The sequence below is a fragment of the Euleptes europaea genome, chromosome 5, assembly GCF_029931775.1.
Source record: "Euleptes europaea isolate rEulEur1 chromosome 5, rEulEur1.hap1, whole genome shotgun sequence".
NCBI classification, from domain to species: domain Eukaryota; kingdom Metazoa; phylum Chordata; class Lepidosauria; order Squamata; family Sphaerodactylidae; genus Euleptes; species Euleptes europaea.
The window spans coordinates 60,777,605-60,800,734 of record NC_079316.1 but is presented as its reverse complement, the minus strand read 5'-3'; the positions used below and the strand labels follow the sequence as shown (position 1 = coordinate 60,800,734).

Genomic DNA, 23,130 nt, shown 5'->3' with positions numbered 1-23,130 from the left:
CTAACAGATACAAAACATACATGATAAAACACTTTTTCAAAACCATATAAACTAAACCAAAACACATCATTAAAACAATTAAAACCAAGCTAAAGTACGCATAAAAGAATAAAAACAATTAAAAATAGGGTAGGGAGGAGGGATCACTGAGAGAATGCTAGAACTTCCCCCCCAAAAAACAGTCTTCACCTGCTGGTGGAGGATGGCAACAGAAGGAGACAAAGTAGTCTCCCTGGGGAGAGAGTTCCAGAGTTTTGGCACCATGACCAAGAAGGCCCTCTCCTGGGTTACTACCCACCTAAGGGGCATCCCAAAAAGGGCCTTGGAAGATGACCAAAGCGGAGGGCTAGGTTTGTAATCAAGTAGGTGGTACTTCAGTTATGCTGGTCCCAAACCATATAGGTCAACAGCAGCACCTTGAACTGTGCCCAGAAACAGACTGGGAGACAGTGTAGAAGGGCCAACACCTGAAGTGATATCGTCCATATGACCCATTCCAGTCAACTCTTTGGCTGCAGCATTCTGCACCAACTGAAGTTTCTGAACAAGGCCTATCTGATCCCCATCTACCCCTTCACTCCACAAGGTGCCTTTGTATAGAGATCATAGACACCTTGCATGTCTACTGAACATAGGATTGCCAAGTCCCTCTTCACCAGCGGCGGGAGATTTTTGGGGCAGACCCTGAAGAGGGAGGGGTTTGGGGAGGGGAGGGACTTCAATGCCATAGAGTTCAATTGCCAAAGCGGCCATTTTTCTCCAGGTGATCTGATCTCCATTGGCTGGAGATCAGTTGAATTAGCAGGAGATCTCCTGCTACTACCTAGCAGTTGGCAGCCCTAACTGAACAAGATACCAGAATATTGTTGCCTTGTTGTAGGGAATATGGCCATTGCTGGGGCCTAGGGTTGCCATCCTCCAGGTGGTGGCTGGAGTTCTCCTGGGATTACAACTAATCTCCAGGCAACAGAGATCAGTTCACCTGGAGAAAACGGCCACTTTGGAAGGTGGACTCTGTGGCATTATACCCCATTGAAGTCCCTCCCTTCCCCAACCCACTCCAGGCTCCACCTCCAAAATCTCCAGGTATTTCCCAACCGGGAGCAGGCAACCCTACTGGGGCTACACTCTATATTTAGCATATTGCTTAATCCAGCACTGCCGATAGCAAGGCCTGAAACCAAAGTGCCATCTGTTTAGCCTATGAAGCCACATGTAAATCTTGTACTCTTAGTCTATTTTTTATTTCGCTCGATTGCTTTCCAGACTTTGGAGCTCCCCCCTCCCCCCATGCTGGCATTAGGCCCAGTTATATTATGGCCGTCAGGAACTGAAGTTGTTCAATGGATTCTACTTCTTTAGCCAGTTCTCTGCCTAGACCTGTGTGATGCTAAGTGGGAGGGAAAACATCCATTTGGGTGTGTTGAGGAGGTGACACAATCTGGAATAGCTAAACTCTTCAGTTGTAGGTGGCTACAGTGAAGAAGGGTGGTTTTACAGATAAATTCATGAATAACAAAACTGGATTAAAGAAACTTCAAAGAGATCTTAAACCAGTGAGATAAGTGAAAGCTTCTTACATCTTCCAGAAAATCTGACTCACTTCACACCTATCACAAAAAATACATGTTGTACCAACAGTACTAGGATCATATCAACAGACCCATCGAATATTGTTTTCCCCAGCCAAGTGAAGAAATTATCTAGGATACAGACTAAAGAAACTCTTTTGCTTAAAAATATTGTTATGGGTTTGGCTGTCAAGTTAGCATAAGTGGGCCAATGTTATAGTTTTGATTGATGAGGGATCAGGGAGATGACCAAAGTGGTCCTTCGTTCCCTGGAATCTCTCTCCTGCTATGGGAATGCATCAATCGCCTATCAGAATTTGGACACAGAGAGACAGCATTTGGACAATCAATGAGAGATGTGAGTTTTGAGCTGGAATTTATCTGAATGAAAAGCTGTTGTTGCTTTGCAAGCTCAGACGCAGTTATGTCCCTTTTGCCTCCAGAACTCTTCCATCCAAAGGAAACTAAACTTGGTAGCACTGCCTCTGGAGCTTCTCACTGCTTAGGAAGTGGAAAGTGTGTAGCACGAAACATTCCGTACTGAAATGCAGCTGGGTTCTCAGACAGAGACTAAAGGGATTAGGAATGGTTTAAACAACTTAAATATGAACATTAATTTCTAAGCCTTTTTGCTAGAACAAAGATCACATGACCTTAAGGCATGTCCTCGGATTACTAGTTTCTTAACACAGTTATCTAATCTACAGGAATGTCTTTAAATTATACATTCTATCGCTACAGTACTGATCAGGATAGGGAAGAAAAACATCATCTAGGGATGCCAAACTGAAGCTATGCGCAATCCTCCACCCAATAGTGAGCAACCTAGATCTGCTTAGAACTCTCAACAGCCTGTATTCCATGAACAGACACAGTTTGAGGGACACATCCCCCTTGATACATTCATCAGTTAAAGGTAATATTTATGGATGTGTAGTACACAGCTGTAGACTACCACAACAAATAGAATCCAACTTTAGAAAATAAGCACTCACCACAGGGCTAGCTGACAAGTAAGCAGGTCTGCTGCTTCCTTAAGACTGAGATTTTCTTTTGTGCACATGGACATCTCAAGGTATGTGCTACGGAAGGCGCAGGAAACAGTGACTTGGGCAACAACTCACAGCTTAGGTAATATACAATCCCATGAATGACAGGTATCACATGTTGATTTTAATGGTTTCAGTTGCACAACAACCAAGTAATCATCCAGCTCAGCAAAGAGAGGATGCAAGAAAGCTGCTCCAGAAGTGAATCATAAAGTGAATACATTGGCTTATGCTTACAAAACATGTATTGTTTTCTTTGTGGATAGATATAGCGATCAAATAAATGTGTAAATCCTTTGGTAGTGAGAACCATGTACTTTCCATCGCACACACTAATACAACCGAGCTTAAGTCACATTTATGTTGGTGGGAGCTGAAGAAACTTCTCTGCATGCTCCCAAGCACATTAATCTAGTAGGTATATACATGCTTGGATACTAGAATATGCATGCTACCTGAAATGATACACCCTTGCATATGTGGAACTGCACCTGTCACTTCAGTAAATTGTTTTTAAATAAATTAAAGTGGGATTGAATATGGAAGTAAATTAATCACTAACTCCAAGAAGAATATTACTTGCCAAGTAAAAATGCGACATATTTCAGTGATTCTTTTTTTTTTTCCTACATAGGTTACTGGTTTGCTAGCATCTCAATGGAGCATTCCCATGTTTGGGTTCGTTGGCTACACCACCAAGCTGGACAACTCATTTCTTTATGATACTTATGTCAATCTTGTCTCCCCTCTGCAGAGGGTGGGGGAAGTACTGTGTAAAACTCTCCAGTATTTTGGATGGAGATATGTGGGTCTTCTTGGAAGCTCAAGTGATACTTTCACTTGGGCTGAAACAGAAGAACTGTGGGAATCTGTCGAAAGCCAACTCAAAAACAATTTTACTATCACTGCTAAGGTGAGATACAATACAAAAGATCAAAGCCTCCATGAGAAAAATCTCAACTATATATCATCTACTGCTAGAAGTAAGTTTTTTTAAAAATAACTAGAGTTCAAATTATTGTATTTAAAGGCATGTTCTGAGGTCTGTAAAGAAAAAGGCATATGTGACAGTCATAAATTTACTCAGTTATCTTGTTTCTTAAAATAAACAGTAGCAGCTGCTTCAGAAGATATAGTGAAGATAACTAGGAAATAAACTAAGGTTCACAGCATAAGAATGAAAAACAGTTTTTCAGCACATTTTATAATATAACTGCTGCCATGTCCCCTTATAATTTTATGTTAGAATAATTAATTATGCCAATTTATCTTTAACAACCATTGTTTCAGCAACTATTGCTTCATTCATTCTGAATGGTTTTGTATGCTACTTTTTCAGATGAGATGGGAATTAATTTCAACTTTTCTTTTGCAGTTATTGTTTTAATCTGCAGCTCTTTTGATGCAAGGTCCATTTTGTTACAGGCCAAAGAACTGGGTATGGCCAGTGGACCATATGTATTCTTTGTACTACAGCAATTCGAGGTCAGTAGCTTTGAAGTCATATTTCTTGATTTCCTTGGGTTAAAGAACTGAAAATGTGAATTATTGATCTGTAGCCCTTTAGGGCTCCCTGACCTGGATAGCCCAGGCTAGCCTGATCTCATCAGATCTCAGAAGCTAAGCAGGGTCAGCCCTGGTTAGTATTTGGATGGGAGACCACCAAGGAATACCAGGGTTGCTGTGCAGAGGAAGGCACTGGCAAACCACCTCTGTTAGTCTCTTGCCTATGAAAACCCCCAAAAGGGGTTGCCATAAGTCGGCTGTGACTTGACGGCACTTTAAACACACACACACAGCCCTCTAGGGCACTTTCACACATGCCAAATAATGCACTTTCAATCTACTTCCAATGCACTTTAACAATTGTTTGCAAGTGGATTTTGCCATTTCACACATTAAAATCCAGCTTCAAAGTGCATTGAAAGTGGATTGAAAGTGCATTATTCGGCATGTGTGAAAGTGCCCCTAGAAAGAATTTAAGGTCAGTTTCATCATGCAGCTGGATTAAACCACTTCAGGCTCCCTCAGGGACTTCTCAAACCACCCAGATTCAAACTAAACATCATCTTTTTAAAAAAAAAATCACCTGATTTCCCCAGTTCCATGGGCCCCAAGAGTGTTGGTTGGGGACCTCGGAATTTTGTCCTGCTAGCCCTCTGCCATTCATGGTTCTGCCAGCAAGATCTGATCTCAAATCCCTGTTCAGTCATGGTGGTTACTAGGTAACCTTCATCCAGGCAGCCTAACCTACTTCACAGGGTGTTTTGAAGTTAAATATGTTATGCTGTGAGGAAGAGAACCATATATGCAGCTTTGAGTTCCTTAGAGGAAGAGCTGAATACAATTGTAATAATAGGAAAGTCCTGACAGTGAAAGAACAAGGTGCGCAATAAGAAAAGTGTCTATAGGACAATAAGGAAGTTAAGTATACCCAACTGTCCTTGGAGAGGTTTGGTGAACTTTTTAGAATATGACTATGAGACATGTTATATACTGTTTTTATTTAGCCTGTTGTACTGTGGTTCTGTTTTTATCCTTTTTAAGAAAGCAATTTTAGCCTTCTGCATTGACTATAATTAGGATTGCCAGGTCCCTCTTCGCTACCGGTGGGAGGTTTTTGGGGTGGAGCCTGAGGAGGGAGGAGTTTGGGAAGGGGAGGGACTTCAATGCCATAGAGTCCAATTGCCAAAGTGGCCATTTTCTCCAGGGGAACTGATCTCTGTTGGCTGGAGATCAGTCATAATAGAGGGAGATCTCCAGCTAGTACCTGGAGGTTGGCAGCCCTACCTATAATAGTGTGATTTTGCTTTTAGGTATTAATTATTATTCTTGCTTTTTAATAGAAACTGTATTCAGTTTATTATTGTATAGTACCCTGGGTAGTCCTTGGATAGAATGGTGGGATAAAAATCAAATAAATAAAGAGATTCGCTCAAACAATAGAACTTGGTTGTAGTGCAGAAAATCATCCCAACTTGTCAACCAGTAAATGCTTTTCCTTTTGGATCCAAACAGCCCTGTTTAATTGGTGATGGGCTAGATACCAGCTCCTCCATCTCATGCACTTCATTCATTTTCTATAGGAATTGGGTGGTCAAAAGTGAAGTGAGATGTGATCTGCACATCACACAAAGTGGGACTAAGGTTGTGCAAAAAACCCCAAAATTTGGTAAATTTTGGGTTTGGGTTTATTGGGCCCGATTTTTTCCAGTAAACCCAGAAAAAGCAGAATACCCATACTGGTAAAGGGGTATTTGGTTTTATTTCTGGGTTTACTGAAAAAATCCGGGTCCATTTTAGTCTAGGGGGATTTTTGTGAAAACTGGGACTGCAGTGGACACTGTTATATGGCGACCATCTTTTTAATAATTAAGGAATGATGTTTATAGTTTTAAATGTTTTATTGTTATATTTGTGATTTAATATTGTCACCTGGCCTGAGCCTGGCCTTGGCTGGGGAGGGCGAATTAGAAATATGGATAAATAAATAATTAAATAAACAGGAAACTTAAAAAGCCTCATTCTGAGTAACATGTAGACTGGTTATCATGTATTGAGGTGATCACAGATTTTTGGCACCTGCAGTACTCCATCCTTATTAGAGACTAAAGAAAAGATGGAAATTTGTTTACTACATTGTGGATATTGAAACTTTATAATAAAGTTTAATCCCTCTTTTTTCCTTCAGGATACCTTTTTGAAAGAAATATGGAATAACGAGAACAGCAGCAGTGTCCTAGATGCTTATCGGCCTGTATTTCTAATAGCCTTGAGTTCTTATAGAGAATACAATACCTTTTCTAATTTTATGATGGATATCCATGAAAAACTGAAGAAGAACCTATCTGACAGTTTTCTTTCTTCACAAGATGAGGTCTCTCATTTGCAACTGTTCTAGAAGTATTACTCCAAATACAGGCACAATAAGCTTGCCCAAAGAAATCCAGACTTTCTTTCCCCTGATTTAACTTGTTGCTTATGCTAACAGATCTACAATACACAAAGCATTTTGACTAACAATTGAGCTAATTTAAACTACTAGGTGTGACTTGTACTGAAATGAATTGGAGGCTCTGTTCTGTTGAAATTATCTAATGTTTTCCACTGTGCAGAAATTGCCCAGTTGTTTCTGTACAAGGAATCCTTAAACTGTGATAAACCCATAGTTTCCAGTGATTCCTAGGGTTACTGTTTGTCACTTCTGGTGGTAAGTACAAGAGGCTGCTTTGAGACCTGGGGATGGGGGTATCCTCAGCTCCACTGGGGGCTTTGCAGCCCTGCCTCTATCAACTGCCATTCAGAGGTGTATTGCCTCTGAACATGGAGATTCAGTTTAGTCATAATGGCTAATTCCCCTTTTAAAGCCATCCAAATTTGTGCTAATCACAACATCTGTGGCATAGATGTCGTGCCACAATTACATAGGTTACTTATTTGCTGCATAAAGCAGTGCTTGCTTTTACATGTCCTGAAACTATTGCTTATCAACTGCATTCAGTGCCTGGGAGATCTACTATTATGGGAGAGGAAGTTCTCTCACAGCGCATTCCTGACCTTTGAGGGTGAAAGCCCTTAGGAGGCCAGGAAGTGGCCTAGCCAGCATTAGGGGACCCCGTGCTGGTGTCCAGGCTACTAACGCCAGCGTTAGTGCCCCCAAAAGCCAGTGGGGAGGCCCGGACACTGGTCTCTGGGCACTGCCGTGGTGCTGCCTCAGGATGCCTGCGGGGCCTTCCGCTGGCGTCCCACTGGTGTAAAGGCCTGTGCCGGTGTTCCCAGGGTGGGCTGGGGGAGGAGCTGCCGTCAGGCAGCCTCCTGTCCCTTTTTGCCCTGGGTATGCCGGCGGCGAGAAGAGTGAGGCTCGCTTTTCTCAATGGGGTGAAAAGCCCCATATTAAGAGAAAAAAGCCTTTCAAAGGCTTTTTTCGAGCTGCTGGCGGCTGTGGAACGGCTTAGGAGGTGCGGCAGCGGCGCCTCCTCCCCGCCATCCCTGGCCGCCACCAGCTCAGGAATGCGCTGTCAATCTACTTTCTCCCCACCCCATTATAATTGCCAGTGCTGGGTTGGGAAAGACCTGGAGATTTTGGGGGTGGAGGCTGGGTTTTGGGGAGGGTATAAGGCCATACAGTCCACCATTCAAAGCCATTTTCTCCAGGCGAACTGATCTCCATATTGTCTGGAGATCAGTTGTATTAGTGGGAGATCTCCAGGTGCCACCCACAAGTTGGCAACCTGACCCCAAAGTATAATTTTATAAATACATTTAAAATTGTAATTTTAACAATCTTGGTTTTATTTCCTAAGGGCAGGATGCTTCAGTATAAACTGTAGTAAGCGAACACAGTCAAACCCCTTCCTCAACAGAGAGACATTAATCTTGGGCCATCTCATGTTGCATAATCATTAATATAATTTCGGACATTTCCCAAAATAATAATTTGAGATAGTCAATCAAAACTTCTTCCTTCAGCAGACCATATTCCTGCTTTTCTTTACTGTATCTCTTCCAGGTAAGTTCCTACGCTGCCTACTTGCACGATGCAGTTCTGCTTTATGCCTTATCCATACGGGAAATGTTAAGAGAGAGGAAAGATTTCCGTGATGGGAGAGCACTTGTCAATGCTTTGAAAGGCTACAATAAAACCCTCAAGTATGGTAAGCAATGGATTAAGGATGCAATCCAAGCATTTGGGTGGGCCTCTGTAAGCCAATAACAGTGTGGAATCTTTGTTGATGAAGGACTCGGGTGGAGTCCCAGCTCTCTCCAGTTAAATGATCTCAGGTTGCTATGCTGAGGCACTGAAGAGCCTATATCGGTTAGGAGTGATTATACTGAGCCACAAGGCTTAATAATAGTCTGATTTAGTATAAAACAGTTCCACGTTGGAATTATAAGTAAGTTGGTTTCAGAGGGTAGAGCCATGTTGGTCTGCAGTAGAACAGCTAGATTCAAGTCCAGTAGCACCTTAGAGACCAACAAGATTTTCGGGATAAAAGCTTTCAAGAGTCAAAGTTCCTTTCATCAGATACTAGAGAATTGGTAATCGATGCTTTCATAGATCAATCATAAGTACATTCAGCAATAGGCACTGTAGTAAACAAGTTTTTTTTTTTTCATGCAGTGGGTAATGTTACACATAGTTTGGCAGACTATGCCCTTCCTGGACAGAAGAGATCTTGCCACTGTGGTGGCAACATCTAGATTAGATGTGGTAACATCTAGATTAGATTACTGCAATGTGCTCTAGATGATGCTGCCCTTGAAGACTGTCTGGCAGCTACAGTTGGTACAGAATGCTACGGCTAGAGTGTTGACAGGAGTGGATCGTAGGGACCATATCACTCCAGTCTTCTTCCATCTACACTGGCTTCCAATTTGCTTCAGGGCTCAATTCAAGGTGCTGGCATTGACCTTTAAAGCCCTGTATGGCCTGGGACCAACTTACCTTAAGGATGGTGTCCGAGGGCGATGCCTCCGCCCTCGCGCTTACCCCTCACTTACGCAAGCCTTATCAAAGGCATGCTGTGCCAGCAAGCCCCACAGCTGGGGAAGTTGCCTGTCAGGTTGCAGCAGGCATGGCATTAACAAAGTCTACTTGTAGGGTTGCCAGCTCCAGGTTGCGAAATACCTGGAGATTTGGGGTGTGGAGATTGGGTTTGGGGAGGAGAGGGACCTCAGCGGGGTATAATGCCATAGAGTCCACCTTCCAAAGTGGCCATTTTCTCTAGGGGAACTGATCTCTGTGGCCTGGAGATAAGTTGTAATGCCAGGAATTCTCTAGCCACCACCTGGAGGTTGGCAACTCTATCTACTCAGAGTCAGCCAGCTTGAAGGAGCCCAGCCAGCTCTCAACAGCATGCTCTGCAACACTGAACTTCTTAGAGGTCGGGCAGGGCAGCCAGCTATTTAAAGAAGGCCAGGGAAGAGCCACTCCAAGGCAAGTTCCACTGGCCCAGGGGCTTGTCACTCCCTAGGGCTGGATTGGGAAGAGAGTCCTGGTTGATCCCTTGGGGAAGCATTTAAAGGGCTGCTCAGGAGCAGCCAGAGAGGAAGAGCAGCAGGTAATAGGTAAATGGCTGAGCAGAATGGGGAAACTGGGTGAAGAGGAACCCCCTCCTCTTGCTCTATTCTGCGGCTCTATCCTGGGGCACTTGCCCAACTAAAAGCAACCTTGGAGTTGGAGAGTGAGACAGCCTTGGACGCAGACCTGGCAGCAGCTGAACCTGACAGATCACCTTCCCCCATACGAACCTACCCACTCACTTCAGTCATCCTCGGAGGTCCGACTTTGGTTACCCCTTGCCATCTGAAGCTAGATGGGTGGCAACCCAAGGAAGGGCCTTCTCCATTGTGGTACCAAAACTTTTGAGTGCCCTCCCCAGGGAGGTTTGTCTGTCTCCCCCTATTGGTGACTTTTGCTAGCAGGCAAAGACTTTTTTGGTTCATCTGACATGCCCCTCATATCAGTTATTGCCCCTTCGTTTAATGTTGTTTATGTGTTTTAATTGAATTATTTTATAATTGTAACTGTATTTTTAATTGTTTAAATGTTTTAATATTTTTTATGTTTACCACCTTGTGGACCCCGATTGGGTGGAAAGGCAGCATAAAAATGTATTTAACTAAAATAAATAAATAATAGCCAATCAATAAATTACATTTGAAATTGATCAGTAAGACACAATTTCATAATAATGGCAACAAACATAGTGTATTAACTAGGTGATAAAAAGATGATGGCAATCATTCCTATGACTTTAATGACCCCTTTTGCCCAGCCATTGTTTATACAGGAATGGCAGTTGTCCATATCATACATCACATTGCTTATATGACTAAGCACACAGAGAAGATTGAATGGACAAACAGTTTATTGTTCTACTCAGTTTCTAAAATCTAGGACACTGTGAACATGGCTCTTCGGCAATAAGGAACCTCCTTAGTATTCTACTTAACTGTCATGTTTCAAAATAAGTAAACAATTTCTGATGGCTTCTAGAGATACTGACAGAGTATTAGGATTATAATACACATTTAAACTCTTTGTAGTACTTGCTTATATTACAGTTTGAGCACCCAAACCCTCTTTCTTTAGCCATAATAACTATCTGTGTGTATTTCAAGTAGATACCCCACTTTGTGCCTCTACATTTGGCAATCATTGGACCATGCTGATTACTATGTTTAGCCTTCCCATTACGACAAACATGTATACACACAATCAGAAAAGAATGTTGAAAGAAAATAATTATTTTGCAGTTGTTTGTTCTGCTGCTGAACCAGATTTACATTCCATGGTCTTAGTTGTCATATTGGAAACCACATAGCTTTAAAAACAGGAGCTTTGTGACTCATGAGCATAGTCTTGCTGAGTAATATGTCATCTGCTCTAGTATTCTTTCTCTGATAATTGCCAGTAGAGTTGTACAAAAAAAGTTTTTTGGTAAATATCAGGTTCAGGTTTATTGGGCCTGAATTTTTTTCAGTAAACCCGGGGAAAGCTGAATACCCATACTGGTAAAAGGGTATTCGGCTTTATTTCTGGGTTTACCCAAACAAATTGAGCCCATTTTAGTCTATGGGTATTTTTCGAAGCTCCTGTGGGGACATTTTTGGAGGTAGAGTCATCAAATCTGCAGCGTAGATGCAAGGGACTCTCCTTAGATGGACACCAAAGTTTGGAATAGTTTGGGACAGGGGGTCCAATGTTACGGTCCCACAAAGGGGTCACCCTCATCCTCCAGGCATTTGCGAGCCGAGCTGTCAATTCGTTTTCAGATTCAGAGGGTCAGTGTTGCTGAGGCCTGGCAGAAAGAGTCTATTGACAGGCTTGCGCCTCAAAGTCTGGGGACTCTGTTTGTATCTGGGGCACATAGCATGATGTCCATGCAAATTGGCTTCCAAACTGAGGGAAATAGCTTACATGCAAGAGAAATAAGGCACGGAAAACATTTATTTTGGTGGCAAATGACTTCATATGAACTGTCCTTTATTATAGTAATCAAAAATCTGATTTCAAGAGATGGTCACAGTGCAGAGAAATGAAGTAACTATTTGGGGTGACCTTCAGTTTGAGAGCAGGTTTTCATGGGGGTGGGGAGTGATATCGGAGACAGTCGAAGTCATGACCAAGGCAGCTCTTGTGAAGAAGATTGCTTATCTGTGTGGGTGAGGAGTCTTCTTCAGAAGCCTGGTAAGCAGCTGTTGAAGCTGGTGTTTTTTAGTTGGAGGGTATATCCCTCCAGATGGGACTGGGTGAGGTAAATTACTCTTCTGCTATGCAGACTAGTCTTCTGTTGGGTAATGTACCTGGAAGGATGGTCAGACCAAGTTGGCTCGGATTACATGACCCCTTCCTCAAAACCAGTCAAAGATAGAAAAATGGGAGAGTTGTGCATCTGAGCAAAGGTAAATAGCTGAAAGCCGAAAAGCTGAATATGTATTGAGCTTTTTGAGAATCGCCTATTCGGCTTAGGGTAAATTAACAGATTTTGGTATTCGGCTGAAACGAAACCCAAATATTGCCGAAACGGCTAATTTTGGGTTTATTTCCAGTTCAGGTTTATGCACAACCCTAATGGCCAGAACTAGATTTTGCAGAAGAGATATACAAGGTTACTCACGCACATTAGGCATTTGATTAGAGGCAGTGTTCTTCCATCCTGACAACTGTAATTTACAGAGCAATGATTGTTTCCACCAACCCCCACCACCACCTCCCGAGACTCACGTAGTTTTCAGGGGAGGGGGGAGAGCAGGGGTCCAAGTGTGAGTGGTCCAGCAATCTATTACCCAATTAGAAAACTCATTAAATATTGTAAAAGGTAATAATGAAACCCAATTACTGGGACAACATGTTGCTGCCTGCCCAGCCCTACCCTACATTTCCCAACTGGCACATATGTGCCAAAATGTTACAAGCCAACTTAGTACTCTTGGGGGAAAGGGAAGCTCATATTCATCAGGCCAATTATGATTTGAGCAGAGGAGAATTGCCCATCACTAGTGATTTCAGGCAAGAAACTCTTTTCATTGTGCCTCAGTTTGATGCTAAAAACACTGAAGAGACACTAACATGATAAGATCTTTTCATTGGGACAGGATTTGCTTTGAAAGCAAAAGTTGAAGACATTATTGAGTCTCCTACACTGATCCGTATTACTCTTAGAAATCGTTATGATTTAGCTTGGCTAATGCAGAATAGCTAGAAAGCATAAATATGCCAGATGCATCCCCTGCTGCTAGCCTTAAAGGTCAGTGCACTAAAGAAGGAGCAGACTAAGGAAGTCCTAGTCAAAATAAGGCAGATGTGTTGAAATATGTGCAGTTGTTCTAGCATTCATGTTGTGCATATTTTTATTGGTTAGGCATTACTGGCCCAGTGCACATTGATGAATCAGGTGAAAGGAACATGGACTACTCTGTGTATGATCTCCAGGAATCTGGAAACTCAACATGCTTTATCCCTGTGCTTAACTTTGACAGTGACAGAAAAGCAATCAGGTAATGTGTGCAGGCATGCGAATTGCATCATTGTGTCTGCAGGAGAGAGAGTTGTTCACATTCATAATTTAACAATTTGTACTGTATATTCAGCAAGCTGAGTCCTATAGAATCCTCATCTCTTTCACTGTATGAAGGGAAAAGGCTATAATTTCCTCCCTCTTTTATTTGCTTACTTATGTATTTCTACATTGATTTTCTCACCAACAGGGACTCAAATTGCTTAGAAATAAACAGGAAAAGTATAATCTACACAGACAAATATGAAAAAATGTGCAGTGTGTCTCCAGTACCCTGGGCTTATCCTGCATCTACTGGCCCAATTCACTCAGTGCCGCAGGTTGCCAGCTATGGGCTCGCTCCGAAGTCTCACACATCACGTCCCGTCTTAAATACCTGTAACACATAATCAGTTCAGATCTCACTCAGCTTACAGAGATGTTCCCAAGATTCCCCTCTCCATCAGGACTGAAACTGCCCTGCAGGGATGTTGTTCCCGGTCCCCACACCTCAAACCCAGAGCAACCTCCCCAAAACCTGGCAAAGCCACCAAATCACTTCACCATGAGTTCCAAAGTGATTCCTGCTCATACAGTAACCAAACCAGTTATAAAATATAGATGTTTTATTTCTAAAAGCTAAAGAAATGAAAACAACTAAAATTCTAGTACATTCTCTATTAGGCCCAAGAGCAACAAAAATAACAAAAATAACTCACTTTAATTTTTCTGGCTCTCACTGCAAGGAGTGTTTCTTTGTATACAATACACTTGTCTGGCAGCCCATTGCTGAAGTGGTGGGTAGATAGGCAGAGGCTGGGAACGGTGCACCCATGCTGCCTCCATAGAGGTTTCTAGGCTGAAAAATAAATGTTTAAAAGGCATTATATAAATATATATAAATAAATATATAAATATATTATAATAAATATTATTATATATATGCCTTTTAAACACACACACACACACACACACACATATATATATATAAAAACCCCAGTGGAACTCCTCCATTGAGTAATATGAGGCTATGTCAGCGTTCCCAGGCCGGAAGGGGTTTGGAAGTTGACTAATGTCTGCTCTGCCCCGGGAATGCCCTGGGGACACTCCTCAATGCTGGCGAAGGCACCCACTTCTAGGATTTTGCTGCCTGACTTATGGTGACCCAGGCAAGTGAGAAGCAGAAGTGATTTGTCATTGCCTTCCTCTGCAGAGTCTTCCTTGGTGGTCTCCCATCCAAGCACCAACCCTGCTTAGCTTCCAAGATCTCACTAGATCTAGCTTTACCATACCATTCTGCATCCCATCATCTACTACCTGATCCCTTTTAACTGGAGATGTCGGGAAATGAATCTGGGACCCTCTGCATGTCAAAGTGTTACTCAACCCCTGAGCTATGGCCACTCCCCTAAATGGCTATCCTTGTATTTTGCTCTATTTTCATGTCTCTTTTGCTAGAATCCATCGTCCATGTCTTTGCTAACGGCCAGTACTGGAAGAAATAATGCAGTTATTGGGTAATAACAAACAAATTTATAATTTTTTCAGTATTTCCTGAGCAACATAATCCAAGAGCCAGGTGTATAGATAGGTCATTGTGAGTTAGTGAGAACAAGATAGTTCAGATGAACAAAGGATATCCGTTTTACTTTGATGGTCTTCTTTCTGATGGTCTTTCTTAAGTAACAATTAGTGTATACTTTCTTTTTTTCCAGGGATATATGTGAAAGTGAATCTTAGAAATGAAGACAAGTTCCTTTCTGTAGGATAATGAATGGAGACTAGACACTGACACATTTTATTTTTTTCCCATAGCCCAACCGTGGAAATTGACTACATCAGCTGGTCAGGTGGAGAAATACCTAAAGACAGACCACTGTGTGGGTTTCACAATGAACACTGTAAAACTCCAGTTACCAGTGAGTGTGATGCTTAAAATAAGATTGGCATCATTGGAGAACGAAAAATCATTGAAATGCTCCATAGCATTTCTCATTCAAAGATCTAAAGTTTTTCTTTTTGGCAGTGTTAACTGAGCCGTCTGGCTCCCACGGAATGGGAGAAGATCTGGCTGGGTACATTATGCCATTCTATGAAGTCCCATTCAAGGTTTTATTGTTAACTGAGCTATTGCATTACATCACATTAGGCCAGTTTTAGAAATGGTGACTAATTTTATAAATACAATAAAATTTCATTCAGAAGCATTCAAGCAAGTATGGGAAGCAAACTCTCAGCATGTCCACCTGAGTTCATATGGGAATTTGTGAGGTAACCTTATACTTTTTGTATTTGAAAACCACACACACATACACACATTCTGCTCTGAGCTGAAACTCATTTTTCACAAGTGACCTACAGACATACAAGTTGGAAAAAGGAAAACAGTGTCCCACTGGGACTCTTGTGGCTGAAGTACACTATTGCACATTGTTTGATGCCCCATGATTCTCACATGGGGTGATTAAAACAAGTATCTCCTGATCTGGTCTTAGACCTGGTCCACCTAGGCCAACAAGGAATAGTGGTGTCTTTATTATGCATCTGGGCAAATACATCTCCATATTTCTTTGCAGACAATTTTATTTTTTTGTAGTGAAATAAATTCTTTTTTCTTTTTTAAATACTAGCATACTGGTAACCAATATCATGCCTTATGAAAATACATTCCAAAGATCAATTCTATTTCATATGAATGAAAAAAATAGCAATGCCATCTAAAGTGCAGTTATAGCCTTCTAAGTCCATTGAAGTCAGTGGGTTTAGAAGGGTGTGACTCTACTTAGGATCGCACTGAATGAATTTATTTTTGCGGCATTAGCCAGAACACACTGTAATTTTGTTGTGTGGTCTCTAATTCTAATATTAGATGTATAAGTAAATCAACATTATTTATTCATCTTTTTCATCATTCATAAATTACTGTACCTCTGTACTTCTGGCTGCTCCTTGCTGGAAAGACATCCCATTGCATTTTCTTATTGCCATGTACCTTTTACACCACTGTTACTTCCTTGTTGTAATGGCATGATGGATCAACTTTCTGAGACTTATCTGAAAAACTGGATTTTGTCAGATTGACATTGTATGCATCAAAAAGATGCAGCTTGATTCATCTGGGCTCAAGTAATGACCGGTTTGTGTTCTTTGTCATTAGAAGGCAAGGCCCTTATAGTGGTGATAATTCTCCTGATAATAACAGTATCAGGGGGCATTAGTGTGGCAACATTTATGAAGATCCATAAAGGGAATCTGGAAAAGCAAATCAACGACATGTGGTGGAAAATTAACTATGAGGATATCACCATTTTTAATGATCATAAGGTAAATCATGCTCTGCTGAATACTTGAAACTCCATTTTATATTTCAGAGGGGTTGTTTTGGAAATACAAACATTTCAAACTGAATCAAGCCACCAGATGTATTTATCTTTCACAGCGTTGTCTGATTGGATTGACAGAAGCTTTCCAAGATCTCAGGCACGGTGTTTCCCAGTCCTTGGAATATGATTTTCTAAAAAATGGAGATACCTGAGATCTTTTGCTTGCAAAGCATCTGTCACTAAGCTATGGGCCTTTCCAAAGCTACTGGCTGAGGGTGCAGGCCTGGATCATACGTGGCCGGGCTGATAACTATGAGAACAACACATTACCTATGCAGTCCATTTCTTTTTGTCCTGCATGTCACAGTTTTATTGTCTAGCTTTTATCACAATGAGAATTTCAAGGATATTTGAGGTTCATCGTTAAATTCCTCCATGTCAGATTAGAATGTACAGATTAGTCATGCTAGCTCAAGTATAAATCAGAAGTCCACTCTTTCAATATAGCACAAAGAGTGTAATGTAGAAATGGCATAGTACTATAGTCAGTTTGGCTTATTTATACCTGAAGCAAAGCCTAGGAAGATGCACCCACATTCACTCACATTCATCTCTTGTCTCTTTCTTCCTGTGCCTCCCTATGTTGCTTCTTCTCAGCTGAAATATAGAAGGTTCCTTTAAAAAGGGACCTGACTTTTGGGCTTATTTTACATAGTAAAGCTCCATATCTGATGGTGCTAAATCAAAGAGATATCACATTTTTTCTGACTAATTAGGAAGCATGGCCTTACAGAGGACATCCTGCCTGATCTATGTACCCCTAGTAGGAGAAAATCCATGCATAGAATAGCAAACTCAGCAAACATGGTTAGCAAGGACCAGAACACAATTATTTTAGAATAGTACTCTTCTCAGACAGGCTGTATCAGGTCTAAAGCCCTTAGAAATGAAATAGTTTTCTAATTTTTGCAGTTATAATTTATTTTGGTCGTTTTGATGTGATGCCGGCATAGGGTTGGTGTGATTTTCATGTGATGCCAGGTTTCTGCCCTCAACCCCTTTTGTGGGTGGGGTACGGGGAGGGGAAGCATTTATTGATGACATGATATAACTTCCAGGTGAAACCCAAAAGTAATCTTGCAACATCAATTGAGGTCCCTTCCTCCCACCCCTACCAGTCAATTGCTTCCTGGGGGCGCATTGACCACTGGGGGGCAGTGTGGTGGGAGTTCTCAAAACCACGTAAATGGTAAGCCTATGCTGGCAGCACTAAAGAATTTCTATGTGCAATGTTGTATGTGCCTAGTATCTATGTTAGCAGGGAAATAATCGAATTTCACACATACAGAGTTGCTTTCTATTTGGTTTACTAAAACACCAAGATTTGCAAAAATTATTAACCAACTGTAGTCATTCCAACAGCCAAAAGAAAGACCTGTACAATACAAAAAATTACAGGCAGAGAGGAAGCACGATAGATGGCAGGGGCAAAAAACAAGAGAAGCATTCAATTTCAGTGAGCTCAGAACAGTAGCAAATATACTTCACAGCTTCCCCTACAATTCAAGTAGTATTTACATGAATAAAACTGCTCACATTCTGTTGCATCTCCAACACTCTCAACTGTATTATGGCCACATGTGCAATGTTAGCATGCTAGTTAGGGTTGCCAGGTCCCTCTTCGCAACTGGCGGGAGATTTTGGGGGCGGAGCCTGAAGAGGGTGGGGTTTGGGGAGGGAAGGGACTTCAATGCCATAGAGTTCAATTGCCAAAGTGGCCATTTTTCTCCAGGTGATCTGATCTCTATCAGCTGGAGATCAGTTGAATTAGCGGGAGATCTCCTGCTGCTTCCTGGCAGTTGGCAACCCTAATGCTAGTGCAACACCTTCCCAATAGGGTTGCCAACCTCCAGGTACTAGCTGGAGATCTGCTATTACAACTGATCTCCAACCGACAGAGATTAATTCACCTGGAGAAAATGGCCACTTTGGCAATTGTACTCTATGGCATTGAAGACCCTCCCCTTCCCAAACCCCACCCTCTTCAGGCTCCACCCCAAAAAGCCTCCCACCAGTGTTGAAGAGGGACCTGGCAACCTTACTTCCCAAGCCATGGATTTCGGGAGTGATATGTGTAGCATCTGAAGTTCCAGTTTACATGAGATATTGAGTATGTGCAGGTTCTCACATAGATAAGTTTTTCTGCCCCACCAGCACTATGTTTAAATCAGGCCTGTTTGAATAAGAAGGTTATTCTAACAGACCTATAATTTTCCATATTTTACACCGTTAGCAAAATCTTGGACTTCCAACCAGTTAAGGCCTACTGATCGTGAAGAGCAAATTAGGTGATAATCATATTGTAACAATTGTATAAGCAGGCAAATTGTATTTAGTTTAAGTTACCAGGTGATAATAAACTACTTGTATTTTCTCTCAAAGGAAAAATTCGATTTGTCTCAAGTAAACACACCTGAACCCACAGAAAAGGAAAATTTTGGTTCCCATTTGTTGAGGTCTAGCAATGACTATTCTGGTTTGAAAGGCAAGCAGGGGAAAGAAGTATTTTATACCACAGTAGGACTTTATCAGGTATGTATGTAAAAATCCAGATTAGATATGTATCGGTAGCCAAATGCCCCATTCACTTCTGCTAACTGTATTCTTTCTGGTTTCCATTATGTTATTTATATTCCGCACAGGTAAACAGGGTACAAGCTGCCCAACAGAATCAGTGCCAGAGTAATCCCCAGGTAGGACTGTAAAGATGACATCCCTGATTTGTTCAGGCTTTTTGTAGTATATTTTATCTGTGTACAAATTGACATTAGGTGTTCCTTAGAAAGATGTGAGTAGAGGGACAAATTGCAATATCCTTCCAAAGGTGTGATTGTTTATTTGCTTAACCACAACTGTTAATTGCTCCCAGTGGCATTGTTTGGCTCAATGAAGCATCAACGAGGACACTGCTGTATCTGCAAATGATCTTTCTGAAATGCTAAGTCATAAGGCTTAATTGATACCTGACCCCATCGGCAGTTGTGAGATTCATGCACAAGGTTTTGTTTCTACTCCCAAGCAATTGTACAGTCAGCTCTTTCCTTAGTGCCGTCTCAGTTCATTTCCCTTTAAAAGTGCTAAAATTTGGATCTGACTTTATCTGTTCCATATTATCAGTTTTATTGTGCCTTAAAGGAGCATTTGCTTTTCAGTTTTTGCAGTTCTCCTTCAAACCAGTTTTTGTTGTTGGAAGTTATTGCATGTTCCAAACATTTATAACACAATATCTGGGGAAATGCAGCTTTTACCACATATTGCAATTTTCGTGTTGCTCGATTGCCCCCTGGACCTTCATTGGACACTTTGGTGTAAATAGCAATGACCCACGTAATTCCCTCTTTCTGAGTTGGTTCTCTTATGAGGACAACTGAGGTAGTCACATCAGGTGGTGGATTTGTAGGGTTGCCAACTTCCAGGTGGTGGCTGGAGATCTCCAGCTTTTACAACTGATCTCCAGCCGAGAGAACAGTTCACCTAAAAACAATGGCCGCTTTGGCTATTGGACTCTACGGCATTGAAGTCCCTCTCCTCTCTGAACCCCGCCCTCCTCAGGCTCCACCCCCAAAATCTCCAGGTATTTCCCATCCTGGAGCTTGCAACCCTATGAATTTGGGAGAGAAGCAACCTTCTTTCCTGCCCATCCATCACTTTTACCATTTCCTCTGCTCAGGTGTCAGTACAGCGTATAATCCGCCTTGAGTCCAAGTGAGAAAGGTGGACTATAAATGAACAAAAAATAGCAAATCCTCCTTGCTGTCTCCTTCAGCCTTCTTAACAGAACTTGCCAAGCTATGCACATCCTGAACATCCACAGAGCCTTTCTTCTTGTAAAAAGTCAGCAATCATTTTAATTTCCTAACCAGCCATGGTAATTAGCAGGTTGCCAGGGCAACCAAAGTGATGGTTAAATTCTAATAAGATGAAGGAATTTCTCAAGAGTTTGGGGCATGCATGGTTTTTTGCACTGTTTTTAAAGAGGGTTGGAGGGAAGGGGAGGGAAGGCAAGAAGGAGTAGTTTCTCCAGCTTTTGGATGAAGGTAGGGGTGGTGGTGGAGGTGGTGGGGACAATGATGAGTGGTCTTGGGTTACAACCATCCCATTCCTAAGTGGGGTGGGGAGGAGAGAAACCTGGCAGCCAGGAGCCTCCACAGAGGCTTCCCAGCCAGAATAAAGGCAAATAATTCCATTTAAAACTAACAAATAAAAAATAGCCCCATTGCCTTTAGCAAGGCTATGCCAGCAAAATAGGTGGCATAGCAGTGCCACAGCATGAGGGGCATTCCTGGGGCGAAAGGGGTTAGGAAGATGCCTAAAGCCATCTCTGCCCCAGGAATGCCCCGGGAATGCCTCCCTGGACACAACATGGAGAGATATGCAGGGGACATGCCAGCAGGAGGCCACACCAGCGCCTGAGAGCCTCGCTGCTGCAACAGACCAAAGGAACCAGCGTAAGTCACCGTACACCGGTGTCCGTGCCAGTTTGCATGGTGTACGTGGCATGGACACTGGCGTAGGGGTCATGCCGGCTCCTATGGGCATTTGCCCCCCCTTCAGGATTGCATGGAACATGTATTAAACTGACACTGCCCTCTACCTGGCCACCTGCCCTCCACCTGGCCCCAGCCACTGGGGAGTAAAGTGAACTCTGTGGGAGGAGGTGGGTCTGTGTCACTGTGTGAGACCTGGTCAATATGGCTTGTGTTGATCAACAGTCCAGTCTCCAGTGCCTTTATTCTGCCCACAAAAAGAATGGCGGGGCATTCCCTTCTCAGCCTACTGTGGGTTCCCACCCTGAAGCTATCTCGAACCAACACCCTGACCTCCACAGCTACTACGGTTGCTACAATCCCCTCCACATACACTCCCAATAGTCAGGTAAGTATTATATACTGACAGGATAGGGCGTGAGGGTCACTGAAAAGTCACTTTTGGGAGAATCATGCACCCACTAAAATTAGTTTTTGCCTGCTTAATTTGATCACGCAAAAATACCTACATTGTGCCTTTGAAAGAGCATAAGGTGGTTTATCCAAGATAGTTAATGAATATTATGTTCTGTCACTCTGTTTGTTTCAGGGAATCCTTGTTGCTCTCAAATTTGTTGATAATCAGACAGATGCATGGATCTGGAAACCATCAATTCTTTGTGAAGTTCAGATGGTATATTTCACTCTGAATCTTTTTGTCATCCTCTTGTTCAAATTCTATTTGTATTTTACAACATCCCAATGGCTAGGTCCCAGGTTATGGTTGGGCCGCACATGATATAGCAACTGGATATTGCAGAGCTAGAAAAAAAAGTACAGAAGAGGGCAACCAACATGATTAAGTGGTTGGAGCATCTTTCCTATGGGGAAAGTCTAAAGAGTTCAGGAGTTTTCAGTTGTACATGGGTAGAGAGAGTGGAGAGAGAGATGTATTTTCTCCCTCTACCATAATATTAGAACTTGGGGCACCCAACAAAATTGATGTGCAATAGATTCAGGACAGGCAAAAGGAAATATTTCTTGACCAAACAAGTAATTAAATTGTGAAACTCACTCCTAGTGGACATTTTATATATTTATATTATTTATAGTTCGCCTTTCTCGTGGGGACTCAAGGTGGATTATACACAGAGAGTCAGTACAATCAACAAAATGGGACATTAAGTAACCAATACAACAGAAAGAATTAAGCATAGCATAAGAATTCACATGACACATTAAGTGGTACAGAAATTACATAATAGGATCCTACTTACAATAAGGTATACACAGCAGCAAAAGCCAAAGTCTTTAATTTATCCAAAGTCTTTAATTTATCCAAGCAAGTTTGTAAAACCATTTTGTACAGTGCAATCCTATTAGCTGCACAGAAAGCCCTCTTGCATACTTCAGTTTTACATATTGATGGCCATGAACATAGATAGTTTTATAAGGACTTTAGACATTCATGAAATATAGGTATACTACAGGCCACTAGCCATGGTAATTAAAGGGAATCCCACATTCATAGGCAGCAAACCTCTGAATACCAGTTCTATGAGACAACATTAGGTGAACGTCGTGACCTGTTTGCCCTGTGTTTTGGCCCTGCAAGGCAACTGGTTGGCCACAGTGTGAAACAGGACACTGGATGAGATGGGCCACTGGTCTGATCCAGCAAAGCTCTTCTCATGTTCTTATGTGATTAGACACTAAATAGGCTTGGGACTGTTCAGTATTTGAATGGGAGACATCATGGGGGTCTTATATAAGCTGCCTTCAGTTCTATAATGGAAAAAAGGTGGGATTTAAATGCAATAAAATATATTCATTACTGAATCAGAAAGCTGATCTGAAATTAATCTGAAGTCTAATGGAACTTTGTAGGAAGAAAACAAAATTCCATTGATGTTTTGAATATTGGACTGCTCTTATTCTAAGCAAATATGAATGATATTTGACTATGAGACAGCAGCATTATTTTGTCCCAAAGAGTAGTTCTTATCTTTCCCACATCTGCTTTCATGTGGGGAAGTAAATGGTTAATATACAGATCTTGTAGGTTAACAGATTATATAAAATTAATATATTAATAGAAGATTCATTTAGACATCTTGACAATCTGCAGTTAATGGCATGAATGGGCACCAGTGGCATGA

The 23,130-nt window shown here is 41.9% G+C and overlaps 2 protein-coding genes across 2 annotated transcripts in view; one reads left to right on the top strand and one right to left on the bottom strand.

Moving 5' to 3' along the window:
* ACSL5 (acyl-CoA synthetase long chain family member 5) overlaps positions 1 to 2,623 on the bottom strand; it is a 39,859-nt gene extending 37,236 nt beyond the window's left edge. The window contains exon 1 of the mRNA XM_056849291.1: positions 2,567 to 2,623. The gene's annotated coding sequence lies outside the window, so the exon portion shown is untranslated. The remainder of the gene's footprint in view (positions 1 to 2,566) is intronic.
* LOC130478306 (guanylate cyclase 2G-like) overlaps positions 1 to 23,130 on the top strand; it is a 50,831-nt gene that overhangs the window by 5,092 nt on the left and 22,609 nt on the right. The window contains exons 2-10 of the mRNA XM_056850453.1: positions 3,255 to 3,603; positions 3,996 to 4,105; positions 6,312 to 6,497; positions 8,130 to 8,274; positions 12,988 to 13,123; positions 14,938 to 15,041; positions 16,280 to 16,446; positions 18,888 to 19,037; positions 21,582 to 21,665. Coding sequence (XP_056706431.1) covers positions 3,255 to 3,603; positions 3,996 to 4,105; positions 6,312 to 6,497; positions 8,130 to 8,274; positions 12,988 to 13,123; positions 14,938 to 15,041; positions 16,280 to 16,446; positions 18,888 to 19,037; positions 21,582 to 21,665 — 1,431 coding nt within the window. The remainder of the gene's footprint in view (positions 1 to 3,254; positions 3,604 to 3,995; positions 4,106 to 6,311; positions 6,498 to 8,129; positions 8,275 to 12,987; positions 13,124 to 14,937; positions 15,042 to 16,279; positions 16,447 to 18,887; positions 19,038 to 21,581; positions 21,666 to 23,130) is intronic.